General features: G+C 41.0%; 1 protein-coding gene across 5 annotated transcripts in view; it reads right to left on the bottom strand.

Annotated features, from left to right (window-relative positions):
* ctdp1 (CTD (carboxy-terminal domain, RNA polymerase II, polypeptide A) phosphatase, subunit 1) overlaps window positions 1-19,644 on the bottom strand; it is a 293,011-nt gene that overhangs the window by 137,170 nt on the left and 136,197 nt on the right. For all 5 annotated transcript variants that reach the window (XM_048595768.1, XM_048595765.1, XM_048595764.1 and 2 more), the window contains exons 9-10: window positions 19,219-19,360; window positions 8,728-8,958 (exon numbers count right to left, since the gene is read on the bottom strand). In XM_048595768.1, coding sequence (XP_048451725.1) covers window positions 8,728-8,958; window positions 19,219-19,360 — 373 coding nt within the window. The remainder of the gene's footprint in view (window positions 1-8,727; window positions 8,959-19,218; window positions 19,361-19,644) is intronic.

The following is a 19,644-nucleotide window of genomic DNA, read 5'->3' as shown; positions in this document are numbered from 1 at the left end:
TTTGTGAGGGCTTCTGAGGAGTTTGACATCAAGCTCTGTCCATGCCTGGAAAGCCGATTCATAGCTGGATCTTCAGACTCAGCATGGTCCAGGGGTCACCTCTTCGCACAACATGACTTACCTTGATGTCAGCCTTTTCCTTCAGTTTCACAAGCACACAGTCAAGGAGATGACGATGCTTAGACTGTTGGAGTTACCAGAAAGTTTTGTACATTCCTTTCAGGGGAAACATGGCATTGATTATGGCTTTGCACATAACAGCATTAAGTGACTTCCATTGACTTTGACCAATGAGATTTGAGAGCTTAGAAAGAAACAGAGGAAGAGCAGAAAAGGAAGAAGGATGAATTAGAGTTAAGTTATATATTAAATTACTGAATTGACAGTAAGTCCATTTACTAGGCAGCATGGGACCAAATAGTTCCTTCTTATACTATACTATCACACGATTCCACAAAAAGTGAACTTTCCCATATAGTATCATGACAATTAACTAAAAGAAACCATACCAAGGAATTAACACCAAGCTATGAACAGAAATATTAGGGCAGGTGATCAAAAGCTTGGTCAAAGAGGAAGGGTGGAAGGAGTGGCTTAACTAAGGACAGAGAGGGATAGAGCTTTAAAGGCAGAGTTCCAGAGCTTAGGACCCAGCTAGTTGGCATAGCTATGGAATTCCAGGATTTTCAACAGGCCAGAATGGGAGGAATGCAGATATAAAGGAAAATTGTAGGTTGTGGGTAAGTTACAGAGATACAGAGAGAAGTGGTCATCAATGGATCTGAAGACGGGGATGCAACTTTTAAAATGGAGGTGTTGTCAGACCTGGAACTCATCTATGCCTGTGAACACAATCCCTGGAACCAACTGCACAAATTTTTTTTGTCAAAAATCATTCATAAATCTGGAGAATTTTATTTTTAAGAAAACTACTCAAATCGACATACGTAGGTCAGTACAGTATGTCAAGATAGCTGGAGCATGCAACAGGGAAATAAAACATGTCGAAGTCGAGAGAAGCAGCAATGGATGGGGTATGAATTAACGGTCAAAAAAAAGGACATATAGAAAGTAGGAGAAACTGGTCAACTACTCTTCCTGATTAACTATTCACACAAATCTCATTAGTGCTTTACAATTTCAAGTGCTAAGGACCCAGGATGGATTCTTAGAACTGATTTAAGGAATTTCTCCTGTCTACATTATCCTGATCCACTAACAGATTGTCTGCTGTACTCAACATTTTTCACTTCAAGAAAGGTATTTTCCCATTTTTATTTGAAGTTGATATTTCACCTGTTAAGGGCCCAGGCTTAGAGTTAGTTCTGTACAGTATCAGTATTTCACAACTTATTTATGGTCAAATGCATCCTAAAATTAAATGGTAATATAACTGAATCATACCAGTAAAGGAGAGAAGCATGTACAAAAAGTAGCATATAATTCTTCATTCATTAGAATGAATGGCAAGTGTCGACCACCCTTCACAGCTTTAATTATGATTGTTCAACATTTTATGCATGATCAAATAATTTAAGTTCGATAATGTAGCCTTTAATATCTTTGGAACTTGTCACCATGAAACCTCAACTCATTCTGAGCTCCAATGCTCAATGATACTTTCTCACTTTGTCCACTTAATGCGTGGAAAGTACTATGCATCAATTTGTATAAATTAAGACATCCTGTCAATGAGTCCAAGGCTAGTCTTTGGTCTGAAACAAACATCCATCTATATCTCCACCAATTAAAATAATCAGATTTATGACCTAGCAAGCAATACACGAACTAAAAAGGATAGTGTGTGGAGTGGTATATAATACACCAATTAAATTATCATGTGATTGCCATAATACAACAACTAAAAGCAGAGATAATACATAACACCTTAATTAAGTAATTAAACTGTGTGGTAGCTATTATATTAACTAATTGCTACCAGTGTCTCAGATCATTGGCTGAAGTATTAAAACACATAAATGGGCCATTTTAAAATTCAAAGTTAAACCAGCAGTTTTCTTTTTAAATTGCGCAACAACAGTGAACATCATGACTGCTTAAAAAGAAAAGATGAAAATCATGAAGAATACAGAATTTTTATCACATTCATTTTCAGAAACCACAGGTTTCATAAATCATATAAATTACAGCACAGGGGAGATCATTCAAATCAACACCACTCCACTAGGGAGAGGAAGTCATCTGTGATATCTGGCAGGGGTCCAATACGTTTTTCAACTATTTATAGGAATTGTGGAGGCAATGAAAAATGCGTGAATAATGACTTCCCTCAACTTTTTTATCCATGGGGAGATAAAATATGTTCTTGCACAATGTCACAATCCTTATGCAAGTCTTAAAGAGGGTCTCTTTTCTTCAATAAAGAATCTTGAGAGAGATAAAGTTGAGGAAGGAGAGAAATTAAAGAGGAAGTAAGGGTTGGCTGCAGTAGCAGGAAATACGATTTTCAGTTAGTAACATGACAAGGTTGGACAAGAGATCTGCTCCTGAATTATATCATAATTTTATTCATGCATGAAGAAAGGGAAGACTGTGCTGTAGCATAAATACATTGTAAAGCAAAACCAATTAAGCCCAAAAAATATGCCATACACAAGAAAAGCACCAATGATCAAGGTAGAGCAAAACAGCATAACACATCTTCAAAAGGGAACAAGAGAACAAAACTCTAATTAACTGCTCTGTAGTAGTAAATACTGAATATCTTGTACCCAAAGGTCATCATTCTTAGAAGGTGATTACAACAGTTTCCCAGCAACAGTGGCTGTGCACTTAAGTCTTTTCTTCAGCTCTTGCACTCCTCCCCCACACCGATTCTAAGACAGTTTTACTAAGGTGGTCTTATTCCTGTTAGTTTAAAGCCTATTTCAAACCAGATTTTAATTAGAACCAACCATCACAAAAGGTTTCAGGTTATACCAACAGCAAGGAAATAGAAAATAAAATTATTGCTAAGGCTAAACAGTGGATAACGGAGGCCTAAGGACTGCACCTACTGTAGATCATGCAGGTAGTTGGTTGGGTAAAATAAAGGGCATGGAAGATATATGATTGGATGTGTATTATTGGCTTTTTTCTGGTTCCTGTTTTAGGAGTATATCTTAGTGAATTTGGGTCATTCCCAATGTAGTCAGAGCAGCTAAGGCATCCTTGAGGACAGGTGCAAACTATGAATGGAAAGAATGAGCTACACCTACTACCAAAGGGCAACAACAGGTATTTCATTTTTTATTTGCATCATCTAAAAAGTTGCTATCTTGTATCAAGCCACAGTTCTCCTTAAATAAAATCATAGCTGTTACCAGCGTGATGTCAGCTTCAAACTATGGACCACACAGTTATAAAGGACTCTAATTTTCTTCCCTCCATTTGCTGTTTTTGAAGCCTGGTGTGCTAATTGACTGTCTGAATTGCCTACATAATAACTGCCCTTTGATAAATAAAGTGCACACAGCCAATTAATTAAGATGTGCTGAGGATGTAGAAAGTGGAAGTGTTCTGTCTAACAGCTAACAAGGCAGGAATTTAGTCCCCTGACAATATTCTTCAATTCCATGACCTACACTATCTTATCTACATGCTGACCCCTGTTTTAAGTGGCCTCAATCAACATCATTGTGTTTTCTGCTGCTGATATAATGGACTGGTACGCAGACTTACTGTCAGGACTACCAATTGACACTGTTAGGTATGACCTGAATGCGCTAGCTTGCAACGGCCTCTCCTGCTCATTGCCTCCCTTGCTGACACTCTGGCTCCCTCATAGACCCTCCCTGCTCACCACATCCCCATCACTTGCCATTTCCCTCCCCAACACTTGCTGCCTCCCTTCCCAACCCTCCCTGGTTCACTCTCTCTCTCCTTGACCCCCTCTCCTAGACAGAAGGGAGGGAGAGACAAAAGAAGCAAGCTGGGGATTTGTCAGAGCTGGGAAGAAAGAGTCAGGGAGTGGGAGTGTGTGTCAGGAGTGGGAGAGGGAGATTGTCAGGGACTGGAGAGGAAGAGTGGAATTGTCAGGGAGCAGGAGAGAGTCATGTAACAAGAACGAGGGGGAAGAGATAGAGGGAGACAGTCACAGAGCGGGAGGTAAGTAAAAAAAGAATAGCATATTCAATTTGTATTTTTAAATTACTTTATTTCAGAAGTGATTTCATTTATGAATATTGGAATTTAGGATTTTATAGTATTTCACCTTACAGGTATTCTGCGTTAATGTTTTCTTTCTGATCAGTCCAATAGAACCGGAGGCCGTAATGATGAAACCTTATTCACTTAAAGTTTCTGCACTTAAAGTTGCATCTTTCAGGCATGCAACTATAAAGTTAAATGAGGAATTACTGTAGTCATTCTTTGCTCCATCATTTCAGTGGCACAAATAAAACAGGACGCTCCAGAACAGGAAATCGCTATTCCAAACCCACATGCTACCAGACTGCAACTATATTAGCTAAGAGGAATCTTATCAAGTTTAAAGAAATTCTAGATGCAAATTTATATAAATTTAAAATCTAATAGCTACTAGTTTAGTTTTACATAACTCACAAAATTACATAAAATTCCGAATATTCCATGCAGAAGATGTGTATTTGACAAATGCAACAGGGAGATGTCTATGATCAAAATAATTATATTTATTTACACAAGAATTTATTAGAACATACGGCCGCAGCACACAGAAGGCGGGTGAGTCATTTCTTGTCTGGATTTCGTGTTGATGTTGGATTTGTGTCCTTTCCATTGTAATACATACGTAATCTGTGGTGACATTTAAATTTATCCACATGTTGACAAGCAGGATCTAGCTGACAGCCACGCCGTAAGAGCAAATTTCCACAACGCCAGCAGCCAGATAGAAGAGCAACACAAAGTAAATTGTGACCAGGCAATATTGTAAACCAAAAATGCAACATCCATTATTGAAGAATCTGCATAAATTCCAATCCACTGACATGTGCCACTTGTGCATGAATAAAAATAGTGACATACACTTTTGCAAATTTGGAACAATGGTTTCATAATTTAAACTGCTTAGCAACATCGTGTTTCAACAGCAAAGAGCACCTTTCTCATATTTCATACAAAACTACATTTTACAAATGTTAAAGAGGCACAACTGTCATGCCAGACAACTGAAATGTATTTTCAGACCATGATTCACTTCTGTCAAATGACAACTTATGCCACAGTTCACAATCATTTTTTGTGTCTGCCTGACACAGCTCATTATAGCCATTAACCTGTTCTAAAGAATTAGATACCCGTACTATTGCACAAGAATATTTAATGAGTCTTGATGACTGAACATAAAATCATGAGGCTCTTGAAATAATTTTCCACAAATAGCTATATTTCAGTACGATTGTTGTCAGTTGCTATTCAGCATACACAATCAGAGATAGAACAGGAGATGTCAATAATGTGAAGGAATTATCAGCGAACAGCTCACTTCTGTTATGATGGAGGGAAGGTTATTGATGAAGCAGCTGAAGACGCTTGAGCCTAGGACACTACCTTGAGAAACTCCTGCAGATACGTCCTTGAAGCGAAATGACTTGAAACCCACAAGCATTACCATCTTCCATTGTGCTAGCATGATTTTAACCTGCAGAAAGTTTTCCTGCTGTTTCTCATTGACTTTAGGGCTCCTTGATGCCACACTTGGTCAAAAGCAACTCTGATGTCAAAGCCAGTGATTCTCACTTCACTCTTTGGTCCATGTTTGCACCAAGGCTGTATGAGGTCAGGAGCTGAGTGGTTCTGCAGGAACACAAACTGTGCAGCGCTAAGCAGATTAGTGCTAAGCAAGTGTCGCTTGAGCAAGAGCAGACCGATGGTGTGATAATTGGCTTGGTTGCATTTGACCTGCATGTTGTATACAGGACATAACTGGGTAATTTTCTACGTTGTCGGGTAGATGCCAGTGTTATAGCTGTACAGAAACAGATTGGTATGGCACAGCTAGTTCTGAAGTACAAGTCTTCAGTACTATTACCAGAATGTTGTCAGGTCCTGTAGCCTTTGCAGTATGAATGTGTTCAGCTGTTTCTTGACATCACAGGGAATGAATCAAATTGGTTGAAGACTGGTTTTTATAATGGTGAGGAACTCAGGAGAAGGCAGAGATGGATCATGGACTCAGCGCTTCTGGCTCGAGATGTTAGTAATCACTTCACTCTTTTCTTCTGCATGGGATGTGCTGAACTCCCTTATCATAGAGGGTGGGAACTTTTGTAGTGCCTCTTCCTCCTCCGATATGTTGCTTAATTGACCACTACGATGCGTGACTGGATATGGCAGGAAGACAGAGCTTAGATCCGATCCTTCAGTTGTGGGATTGTTTATATCCATCTGTCACATGTGTCATCAATTCATCCCCCTTCTCCACTTTCCTTTTATTTCTGTCTCAAGCTATACATCTCACTGGTTAAGGAAGGAGGTCCTGTCATTTACCAAGGTCCCAGATACTCCACGGTCCTCACACTTCCAAAATTAAAGCAGTTATTTGGCATCAGTCTTCAGAAGAATGACCTGATAAATTAAAATCTTCCCACCCCCGACCCATTCTGCTCCGTTTATCTGAGAATCATGCTTCTCAGGATGACTCCTGTCTAGAGGAAAGGAAAGCTCACTCAAGCCATACATTAGCTCTTAAGACAAGACGAGGACAGAACATAGAATACTTCACTTAGCCATTTGATAAATCTCCCAAGACAGCCCATGGGATGGCAACTACATCGGGAAAGTGGTCCTACATTCTTTATAGAGTTCGATAACATAACATCAGAAAAAAATAAACTCTATTCCTTTAGCAACATTCCATGTACACTCTGCTTTCCTGAAAGACCACAGCTGTTTGAGAGATTTCTCAGCTCATGCTGCACAAGGAGCATGCAAGATGCTTGTACAACCAAGGACCTGACTCCGAAGGCAATGTGCACTACCATCTGTCATGGAGAACAGTTTGCACAGTCCCAGGGAAAGCTGTTTTCAAATTCCAAAAAATTATATTGAGGATAACTATAAAAAATACAAATTCCTGTCTCTTCAAAACTTCTTTTTCCATAACAATGGGACTGTGCATTTGGGAAATAAACTAACCAAACTACACCCTTCAATGACAATTGGCACAAAAGAAGATTCACACATTTGCAACTCAAATCTAACAAACCCATCAGGTGAATACATTAATTCGCTCATAGTGGGTGAAGCATACAGATTTCCTCCAAAAAATTCTAAATGGCCATAAATGTACATGAATTACATACATGAGTCTACAGTAAATGGACTGCAGCAGTTCAAGAGGGTAGTTAGGCACCACCTTCTTCAGGGCAATGAAGGATGGGCAGTAAATGCTGGCTCAGCCGGCACGCCCATGACCAGGGAATGAATTAAAACAAAAGGTATTCCCCTTTGGTTATAAGCAAAGTTAGAGACTTCAATTCACAGCTAACTTCATATTTGCCAGGTCAGGTTTTTCTTTAAATATAGGTTTATTTTAAAAACAGTTCAATCAAATTTATGCACTGGAATCGACAGGTATTATAAGTTCTCTCCTCCCCGTCTGTGTGGGGACAGAGAACACACTGCCCCTGGCTGCGACCACAGCAAAGCAAATAATCCCATAAGCCTCTGACAAGCCTTCACAAAGAATGAAAGCGTCACAAAGTATGCATGATGCTTTGATATTTCTACCTTCTCAGTACAAATTAACACACACACTGGTTTCTGAAGAAGGGTCTAGACCCGAAACGTCAGCTTTCCTGCTCCTCTGATGCTGCTTGGCCTGCTGTGTTCATCCAGCTCTACACCTTGTTATCACACACACTGGTTGCTCTGCTGTAACTGTTCATAAACAGGCAGATGACGTGGGCAATCTTAAGTGTGGGAACAGTTTTCATTTATGCCCCCCAAAATTTCCCAAGGATTATTTCTTGTGTAGCAATGAGTGGCCAGGAGACCGTATTAAGGCAAAGGCAGGATGATTCGTACTTTTTTTTTCGGATGGGGTGTTGCTATTGGAGGTTACAGGAGATGCTGTTCCCTAACTGACATTGAAGGATGGCAATTACAAATGTTACACTTCACTGGACACTCCTCAGACCAAGCTCCACAGCCTGCTAGAGATAACACATTACAAAATCTCTTCCAAAAATACGCATTCTCTGCTTTACTTCTAATCCACAGGATCGTCACTGGAAGCAACTAGTAATGATGTTTCATGTCCTCAATGGCTACTTTTAACTATAATTTTCAACAGACAACTGTTTTAATCCAAGCCCTGCATGTTGTACTCTTTGGTATGTTTTGCTTCCAACGTGGTGTTTCACTTGATGTGGTGACGCTTCTATAATCTCAAATAATACAAGAAACCGACGGTGGATAATGTGGTATTGAGGAATCCAGTGTATGTTTATCATAGCTAACAATTAAAGACAAACATTCTATATCTCAGACACCGAAGTATCTGGGCTAATATTAAGTTATAGTTTTACAACAGAGGAGCCTGCTTCAGATAGATTGTCAAACTTCAAATGATCCTGGAGTAAGATAGAGTATGAGGTTTTCTTTTCACCTTTAGGTCACATGCTATGATACGGTGATGATATCATGAGCATGTCTCTAGAGGCATACCAACTGTGAGAAATTACACAACATTTTAAAATTTCAATATACAACAGAATGTTCAGAGTCTTCCGGTAACATTACCTGAATGATGACTGTTCTCCGTGAACAGATAATGTAACTGGTGCAGCTGGAGGCTGGATACACATGGATTGTCTGTTTCCCTGAGAATCTTTTCGGATGAGTTTTCCTGTGTTGGGATCGTAAGTACGGACTTCGGGTCCTGGCTGAGGTTTCGGATGAATGGGAGTTGGATGAAACAATGGTGTTTGGAAACTACCTTGAACTTCAGGGAAACTGGCAGGACTGTTGGCTCTGCAAAAAGACGCAGAAACAAAAATTGTAATTGACACTCGTCAATTTTCCACAATATTCTGATTGGTAGTTCAGCACCTGGACTCCAGTTACTCATCGCCATGCGTTTATATAACGCCTTTAACATAGGAAAACACCCTAGCGCATGGTCATACAAACTTGATGAGAAAATCAAACTGACATTAAAGACTAATTAGGCAACATTATGATGATCAAAAAGCTGGGTTAAACAAAGGTTGTAGAAGAAAGAGAGGCAGTGTTTACAAAGGGAATACCAGACGGTGGAGTCCAGTTGACTGAAGACAATGTTACCAGTGATAGAATGAAGGGATGGGGGCTGTGGAAAAAGCTGGAATCTTGGGAGCACAAAGCATGTGACAAAACAGGGAATTGCCGTGAGTGTGATGCTGGGGTGATACATCAAAGGGAATTAAACACAGCAATGACCTTTTGCATTTGATATGTTTGGGGGCATCAGGAGACAATGTAGGTCAGTGAAACATGATGCAGGTTAGAAAACTGACAGCAGAGGATTTGGATAAGGTGAGGTTTACAGTGCATGTGAGCTGGAAGGTTAACCATGACAGTACTTCAGCAGTTGAGGTAGTGGGTGACAAAAGCGGCAGTGGCAGATAAACCAAGATGGAGCAGAGACCAGCGACCTCGGTGATGGAGAGGGCACAGGAAGGAAAGCTCGAGTCAAATTCAAATAAGGTCATATGGTTTGGACACTCGGGCTTCAAGTCGGCAGTTGGGATGGAGATGGAATCTGTGGAAAGGGAATGGAGCTTGTGCAAGTGAATGAAAGAGATGGTTTCAGTCTTCACACAATGTTTAAAAGGGGAAAAACTAGTCAGAAAATGTTTCTGGTGGCACAAAATAAGGGACAGAGTAGACAGAACCAGCGGAAACATAGAGGTAAATATTATCAGTATACAAGTGAAATTTGACATTTGTCGCATTGTATAGATGAGGATAAACAGGAAGCTAATGAGAAATCCTTGAATGGGGGCTCCCAAGGTACTGCTGAGGACTCTGTAGAGATTCAAGTGAATTTAATTAAAAGCAATTCAAACAGTACTTTACGAAAGGTTAAGTGACTGCTAAGACAAAGAGTTCTGTTATCAACACAGTCGAACCTTTACCTCATTTATTTTGACATTTTCACATGTATCTTTCATTGAGTGATGCTATTGCTGGATGTGGAATTAAACACCATTCCAGGTATTCTGGTGAAACAAACAGTAAATGTTTCAATGCAATACTGAGGGAGCGTTGCACTGTCAAAAAGAGACTTTCAGGTCAGAAACAGAGATTCCACTTGCCTGGTCTGGTAGTTTAGATGGATATTTGAGATCCTTGGCATAGTTAAAGCAAAGCATGGGGGAATTGTTCAATATCCTGGTTAACGTTCCTTGTTTAACACTGGCAAAACAAGGTAACTGGATATTTATCTCACCATTCCTTCTTGGAACCTCTGGTGCTACATGGTTGCAAATGATACCTACTCTGAACAACGGCTGTACTCCAAAACTTAAATTTTGCTTAAGACTGCGGATAGACTGACAACTGATATCAGGGAGCCTTTGCAGATTAAGGGTACAACTTTGGTTTCAGTCTCTTATGGGAAGGAGCTGAATCAGTTACCACTGATTGTAGTAAAAAGCTTGGGCCCAAGCTTGAAGGGGTGAAATTGGTTCAGAAAGATTCACCTAGACTGGCTCAACATTTTTCAATTAGAAACTGGCTGCCTGAGTGAAGTCCTAATACCTGGAAATTTTTCCGGAAGGTCTAGGGACTATCAAAAGGAGACAAGGCCACCTTGCATGTTGACCAGGAAGCAAGTCCATGATTCTGCAAAACCCACCCAGTGCTATTTTGCCTTACGGGCAGAAGTAGAGGCAGAAATCAGGAGGCTGGAAAACAAAGGAATCATCAAACCAGCACAGTTTGTGGAATGGACAGCATCAGTTGTACCGACTGTGAAGCCCAACAGGTCAGTTCGTCTTTGTGGGGATTTGAAACAAATAGTAAACTGCTTTGTGAAGCTGGATAAATACCCAATGCCTCGCATCGAGGACTTATACACAGAGCTGGCAGGGAACGGGGGGTGCTGTCTTTCACAAAACTGGACATGAGTCATGCATACTTGCAATTCAAGATAGATGAGGATTCCCAGAAAGATTATACAATTAATACCCATAAGGGCTTATACTATTATAGGAGACTGCCGCTTGGGGTGTCATCAGCCTGTGTAATTTTTCAGCAGACGATGGAGAACATTTTACAACATTTACCTCAAGTTGCCATTTATCGAGATGGGGTGCTAATAACTGGGAAGACTAATAAGGAGCACTTCGAGAACTTGGACATAGTCCTTAGACGTATCTCCCAGGTGGGCACATGCCTTAGAAGGGAAAAATGAGCGTTCCAGGCACCCCAAGTGAACTACTTGAGCTACAGAGTCAGCAAGGCTGGGTTACACTCACTGGAAGTTAAAGAGAGGGTGATCAAAGGTGCCCTGGCTCCCATGTCTGCTTACCAGATCTAAGCTCTTTCCTTAGATTGGTGAATCATTATGGAAAGTTCATACATAATCTGGCCTCCATCCTGGCACCGTTGCATCAACTCTTAAAAAAGGGTCAGCTTTGGAAATGGTCAAATAGCCAAAACATAGCTTTCAAGGAAGTGAAGAAACAATTTTCATCCTCTAAGGTGTTGCCACACTATGATCACAAGCAAGATCTGGTATTCACATGTGATGCCTCCCTGTAGAGCACTGGGATAGTATTAGCTTATAAGTGGCCCAATAGAGAGGAAATGCTCAATAGTGTATTCATACCAGACTTCGGTTAATGCAGAGTGTAAGTATGTCCAGATTGAGAAGGAAAGTTTGGCAGTCATATTTGGAGTCAGGAAGTTCCAACAATACCTTCGCTGACATAGATTTGTAGTAATAATGGACCACAATTCCCTGCTAGGTCTACTTAAAGAGGACAAAGTAGTGCCATCCATAGCTTCAGGTCGAAGTCAGCAGTGGGCTCTAATATTAAGTGCGCGTAATTACAAGTTGGAACACCACCCGGGAGGCCAAGTAACAAATGCGGATACATTGAGCTGTCTCCTGTTGCCAAATATAGCGTCGGTGGTACCGCCACTGGAAGAGTCTGTAACGGTGTTAGATTTTCTGGATACACTTCCCGTTACAGCTGACAATATCAGACTTTGGACGCAGAAAGATCCGGTCCTGGCAAACCTGAAACAGCTGGTGGTGATGGGGAAACCAAAGGGCCGTCACAACCAGAATTGAAACCTTTTTGGACCCAGAGAGATCAGATCACAGTACAGGACAGCATACGGGGAGCAAGAGTAATTGTCCCGAGTAAAGGTCGCCTCCAGATGCTGGCTGAGCTCCACCAGGGTCATCTAAGGGTTTCCAAAATGAAGATGTTGGTGAAAAGTTTTGTCTCATGGCCAGGAGTGGATGCAGACATAGCCGCATTGGTGGTAGCACCCAAAGTGCCAACAAGGACAAACATTATCGGCAGCAGCTCCCCCACATTCGTGGGAATAGCCGGGTAAGCCCTGGACTTAGTTATACATCAACTGTGCAAGTCCTTTCAGGGACTCAATGTACTAAGTCATTGTGGACACCCACTCAAAGTGGCTGGATATGCATAGAGTTCATTCATCAAACACAGGGACGATGAGAGAAAAACCGTACACATCTTTTGCAATACACGGTCTCCTGGAAGTGTTAACCACAGACAACGGGCCATCGTTTATGAGCAGGGAATCTGAGTATTTACCAAAAGTCAAGCTGTATTCGTCATTCAAGGACAGCCCCATATCCTCCATCATCTAATAATCTGGCAGAAAGAGCAGTACGAAATTGGAAGGCAGGCACTAGATACCAAACTCCCCGGTTCCTATTTGATTATAGGACACCCCCCTCATGCAACTACAGGGATCGCTTCAGCAGAGCTGTTAATGGGAAGAAGACTCCACATCAGGTTAAACATGATCTTCCCAGACTTGACAGGGGTGGGGGATGAAATGGCATCAGGAATGCCAATGCTGGACACAGGACTCAGCTAAGCAAGAGAGGCAGTTTATTTCGGGAGGGGATGATGTTTATTGTAGAAACCAGGGGAATGGGTGTGCATGGCATGGTTGACGTGAGGTCAGGTCCAGTGACGTATAAAGTTCAGGTAGGTGTGATGTTCCTGAATAAGCAAACGGGGTGGAAACACAACACGCCATCTCCTTGGAACAGTCGGAAATGTTGGCGGAACGTGTAATGCGTTGAAGAGATTTCTGAATCTGAGATGGATGTCGCCACCTTGATGCCTTTGCCCCCTGAAGAAGAGAATGAATTCCTTCTGAGACGGTCCAGGTGCAGAGGCACGCTACTGTGCATTACACACCACCCATATACGAGGCAGAGTTGGAGGAACCTGGCCGGGGCTAAAACGGCCCAGGAGAAGTTACAAAGAAAGAACCAGCCTATGTCCTCAGACTCTGAGGGGGAGGGATATAGTGATTGTAACAAGGTCAGTCAGGTGGACCTCATAGAAAACGATTTCCCTGATTGGGGGCTGTTAACCTGGCCCAATCAGGGAGCCTTGGCTGACACATATAAACAGGAGTGTCAGACATTCTGCTCACTCAGAGCTGGCTCAGTTTCAAGGACTTTCCACTTGCAAATTAAAGGTTACTTGGTGATAGGATACTGGCCTCTGTGGACTTATTTCACACTGTTTTACTCCTTAAGAGTCAGTGTTCTTGCAGCATGGAAGGAGACCCTCCAGCCCACAGAGTTCATCTAAATATCGTTCTTAAATAATTCCCTCCTCTACCCAGAGAGTGTGGGTGACTGTAGCTCACTGCTTAAAAGGATGGTAAAGAAATTTTTGGAAACTTCCTGTTCCTATCTTAACACTGCAGCCCTCAATTATTGAGCCTTCTATAGAATGAGAAATATTTCTTCCTATCTGCCTTGTCTACACTCCTCACTATTTTAAACACCTCAGTCAACCTCACCTCAGCTTTCTCTGCTCGAAGGAAAACAACCTGAGTCTATGTAGTCTCTCTTCAGAGCCAAATGTTAATTCCTGATGAATCTTTTCTGCGCCCTCCATAGTGCAATCACATACTTCTTACCATGTGTCAACCAGACTGCACACAGTACTCCAGCTATGGCCTAGCTAACGTTAAATAGTGTTTAAACAAAAAAGGGAAAAAGAGGAACCTGGAAAGTTTACCATTAATTCCCTATGGCCCCAAATACCCAACTGAGGGCAGTTTCCACACTCGTACAAATAGGTATCCTATGGCATCTAAAATGGCAGTGGAGCAGCAGCACTGTGTTTGAGCTCCTGGTCTGGGGCTTTTGTTGTTTCTTTTCTTTTCTTTTCGTTTTATTTTTGCTCTTTTTCTCTCTGTTTCTCTTTGTTTTTTGCCATATTTGGTGAGGCAAGAGTGGGTCCAGCCTATCGAGCGTGCATGGCAGTAGCAGGGGAGGGCACGGGCCCCGTGGTGCGGTGCGGAGCGCCAGCCCAACTATTTAAGATGGCGGCACCGGCACAGCAAGCCTGTCTGCCTCAGGCTGGCCGCAATCTTCTTTTTGCCCTCCTCTCCTTTTCGTCTTTTTCTTCCTCTTCCTCATATCACAGGGAAGCCAGAGCAGTGACTGGTTATTGATACAGGGACTCCTGGCTTCATAGGCCAATGTGTGGACTCCTGGAATTGGCAGTGATGTGTTGGCGGAGCCGGGACTCCTGGCTGCGGTAGGCCCGAAGCAGGGACCTTGCATAAGTCCTGGAGCCATGTTTGGGGCCCCAGGCAATGAAGATGAACTCATATTTAAGTGCTTTCTTTTTATTCTTTTGTACCTCAAGATGGCGTCAGATTGTGGCGACAGAATACTTTTCACTGTATCTCCCTGGATATATGTGACAATAAATCATTCATTCATTCAGAAATGTTGTTTTATTTAAGTTACAGATTAACGAATGCTAAATGCAGGATAAACCATCACAATCACACAACAACTTAGAATATAACTTGATGAAAAAAATTCTTTTAAATGAGTTGGAATAATTTTTAAGAGTGGCAATTTGACAGTTTTACTTAAGAGCTGAAAGCAGTTTCATCATAAAAAAAACATTTTTAGCCAAAATGTCAACATCAGATCTGAGTAACCGCATCTTTAATTATTGAAAATTAACTGAAAAAAGATCTAATTACTTGTTTTATTGACATAGTCAACTCCTTCGTAAATTTAAATAAAAGTTACAATCAAAAAGTGTTAAAACATGCTTCTTAACATCCTTGTGTCTGAAGAACAGCTTGACTTTAAAAGCCTTCATGAATGCTCACAGATGGGTGAATTTAGGAGAAATTTTACTTTTTTTTTGTTCTTTTATGTGATGCAAGCATCATGGATATTTGTTGACCTAACCACCCTTGAGAAAGTTATGGTGCACCACCTTCTAGAACTGCTGCAGTCCATCTTGTATAGGTACATCCTGTATATGTTGGGAGGGATTTGCAAGATTTTGACCCAGTGACAGTAAAGAGTTTCATACTTTTGATGATTTTGATCTGCAGGCATGCCTCATCCTGTGGGCGATGCCTCTTTTAGCGCCTGTTTTTTTTAAAAAAGAGGTTGTGGAAACACCACTTACTTATGGACACAATTTGCATCTAAACTTTCACAATCTCTTACACTGGTTTAACTGACTTCAAGTGAATCATGCTAAGACAAAAACAGGCAGAAACTCCAGGCCAATGAGACACAGGGGGACTATAACCAGTAACCTCAAGTTTATACAATTCCAACTAATAATCAAAGTTCTTGCTCAATTCTGAACATCATACTTGGTGTGCAGTGAGTGTATTAGTGATATTGAAGATCCAGGGGAGCAGTGATCAAAAGCAACTGATAACACAAAGAAGTCCTCATAAGTCATCAGATGATGAAAGGCGAACAGCAGGCATATTTTGACTATTAACGAGAATATGCAAAATTTCTGCACTCCCCTCGAGATCTTTGACACTGCGTCAAACAATTCTGTATCATTATCATCAAAAATGTGTCATTTGCAGCCCTACTAACAAGCATTTCAACTGCCAATACATATGAGGTACTACCATGGTTTTAATGTATTTAAAGCAGCATAACTTTAGAATAGATTTACATTGACATTTTCCTGCATTCGCCTTTGTTCTAAGCATTTTTTTAAAAACATGTAAGAGACATGCATAGGTCCATGACCATTCACTAGCTGTCAAAGATTGCTAGAAACCATGTACTGAATGAAAACACTTGGAATAATTAATCACTCAAAGAAAAAGAAGCCACTGTACTGCTTCTATATTGTACTTTATTCAACTTTCAGTTTTGGAGGACCCACTATTTCCTGTGCAGAGACAGTGGGTAGCACACTTGCCTTTGAGTCACAAGGTTCGGGGTTCAAGTCTCGCTTCAGGGGTTGGGTACAAAAATCATGATTGATATTCCAGTGCAGTATGAAGGGAATGTCGCACTGTTAAAAATGCCATCTTGCGGATGAAATGCTAAAATAAGGTAAATAAGATAGAGAAGATCCCAAGACATTTGAGTCATAGTCACAGAGTCATACAGCATGGAAACAGACCCTTCGGTCCAACTCATTCAAGCCGACCAGGTTTCCCAAACTAAACTACTCCCACTTGCCTGTGTTTGGCCCATATCCCTCTCAATCTTTCCTATTCATGTACCTGTCCAAACGTCTTTTAAATGTTGTAACTGTATCTGTGTCAACCACTTCCTCTGGCAGTTCATTCCATATGTGCACCACCCTTTGTGTGAAAAAAATTGACCTCAGGTTCCTTTTAAATCTTTCCTCTCTCACCTCAAACCTACGCCCTCTTGTTTTGAACTCCCCAACCCTAGGCAAAAGACCTTTGCTATTCACCTTATCTATGCCCCTCATGATTTAATAAACGTCTACAAGGTCACCCCTCAACCTCCTGCACTCCAGGGAAACAAAGTCCCAGCCTATCCAGAGATAGTAGGAACTGCAGATGCTGGAGAATCTGAGATAACAAGGTGTAGAGCTGGATGAACACAGCAGGCCAAGCAGCATCAGAGGAGCAGGAAGGCTGACGTTTCGGGCCTACACCCTTCTTCAGAAAATTTCTGAAGAAAATCTCTGTTTGACAACACTCTTTTGGGCCCTACCATTAACTGTGTAAGTCCTGCCCTGGTTTGTCTTACCAAAATGCAAAATCTTGCACTTATCTAAAGTAAACTCCATCTGCCACTCCTCGGCTCATTGGCCCAATTGATCAAAATCCCGTTGTACTCTTAGGTAACCTTCTTCACTGTCCACTGTACCACCAATTTTGGCATCATCCCCAAACTTACTAACCATGCTTCCTATATTCTCATCCAAATCATGATGGTCAATAGCACCATAAATAAAATTACAGACGCCAATGGAAGACTTTTGGGAACAACATTTACTGCATTTCATCAGTTACGTTCATCTGTGTCAATTACACCAACAATCCTCTTCAAGACACTTATAAGTGGTATGTTGCCAAGCATCAAAGTCTCTTATCACTGATTGTTCAATGTTTGATTAAAATCCCTTGGATAACTGGTTAAATACAACTGGTATAAGAACACTGTAGTGTGGATGCTAAAAATCAGAAATAAAAATAGAAAATACTACGGAGAGATGCAACCAGACCTACTGAATATTTTTTGTTAAAATTAGATGGGTGCTAAATTGCTTCAATGCACAACACATTCAAACATAAATTTGGCACAGATATTTTTACACTTTATTTTTAATATAAGAATGGCGTATGTGTTATAGCTTTTACCGTGCATCCAAAATACATATACTGAATGTGGGTAATACCTATTTTCCAGACAAATACATTCATCTCCTTATCTAATCAATATTAAGCACTGCTTCATAGAAGCTGCTTGTGTCTTTGTGTTTTTGTTCTGTCTGTAGGTGCTGAGAGATACATGGATGCATCACCTTCGACTCCTCTGTATCCTCTGATGTTATTCTGACATTTTTATGGTTCCAACTTGGGTCCTTGCTGATGTCTCTGCATTTTTGTAAACAGCTCAGTAGTGAGTGAACATCAATACTAATTCTCTTCTTTTATTCATTCACAGGATGAGTGTGTTACTGGCAAGGCCAGAATTTATTGCCAATCCCTAAACTAAGTGGCTTGTTAGGCCATTTCAAATGGCAGTTAAGAGTCAACCATATGAAAGCGCAAGAGAATTACCCTGGTGCCTTGGTAACAATTGATCCTTCATTCAACATCACCAAATCAGATTACTGGTGATTTTTGCAGTGCTGTTTGTAGGAATTTGCTGTCTGAGAACTGGCTGCTTTGTTTCCTATGTTACTACAGCAACCACTTCAAAAGTATATATTGGTTTTCAGCCAATTGCAAAGGCAAATCTTTCATTTCTTTCTTTCAACATTGGAAAGAAAGAAGCTATTATCTTCCGTCCCTGTCTCAAAATCAATACCACGGATAACCCCATTCTGGCCTTCATATCTGGTTGATCCAGGCAGATCATGATAAAGACAGCTCATTCAACTCCAAATTAAGTATCCTACTTCACATCCTCAGGAAGACAGTTTTTTTTTCCACCTCTGCCCCTTTTTCAGCCCATCAACTGCCAAATAATTATCTCTGTGTTAGTCCTGCAGACATGACCATTCCAATGGCTGCCCTATCAAACTCCACCCTCTGTAAACTCTCAGACCAGCCAAAAGCCATGCCACTCATATCTTGCCATAGACTATACTTCAGTCCACTCTTAATCTTCGTGACCTAGGTTGGTTCTCAGACCCACCAGCAACTCAAAATCAAAATTTACATCTTTGTACTTAAATCGTTTTGGGGCCCTATTCCTTGACATTTCTGTAATGTTTGTCAAACTGCCACTACACTTCTGCAGAATTTATATTCCTGCAATTCTGGCATCTTGTGCATACTGAATTCATTCATCCACTCATTGGTGACCTTGCCTCCTAACTAAAACTTCACCTCCAGTCCAAACCACCATGCATCTCCATCTCTCCTTTTTCCTTTAACCAAATATTTGACCAAACTTTCAGTCACCAGTCTCCCAATATCCCCTTCTTTGACTCAGCATTCAATTTTAACTTGCTGGGTCTGCATGAAACACTTCAAAATGCGTTTTTTACATCCATGTAAATCATTGTGGCTTACCTTTGGGTTTTGATGTAGTCTTCTTTCAATGGGAACAACTTTTCGTCAACCCTTTCCCATCGTTCTAGAGAGCTCCATAACCAGTCTGGATTGACTACATGGAGATGTTTACATGCTTGCGCTTGCCGAACCTTTTCTGTTCCTGCAAGGATAAGAAAGACTTTCTATTACCAAACCATACTCGGATGTCAACAGCCGGATAATTCATGCACACCAGTCACCATTCAACCCTTCCACAGACTGTCACTGTCCATACATTGTCTCAGCTGCAAACAGCAATATTCTTGCGTCTTCCCCAAACAGACAAACCTGTCAAAAAAAATGACTTGATCTACAGTGGTACATCAATTAGCCTGGAGCTGCACACAATCAATAATTGTATAGATACACAATTGAAGCAACAATTTTCTTTTCACTATTTTTTAG

This window comes from Rhincodon typus, chromosome 4, assembly GCF_021869965.1.
Source record: "Rhincodon typus isolate 14 chromosome 4, sRhiTyp1.1, whole genome shotgun sequence".
Classification (NCBI taxonomy): domain Eukaryota; kingdom Metazoa; phylum Chordata; class Chondrichthyes; order Orectolobiformes; family Rhincodontidae; genus Rhincodon; species Rhincodon typus.
The sequence above is the reverse complement of the archived record's forward strand: the minus strand, read 5'-3'. Positions and strand labels throughout refer to the sequence as shown.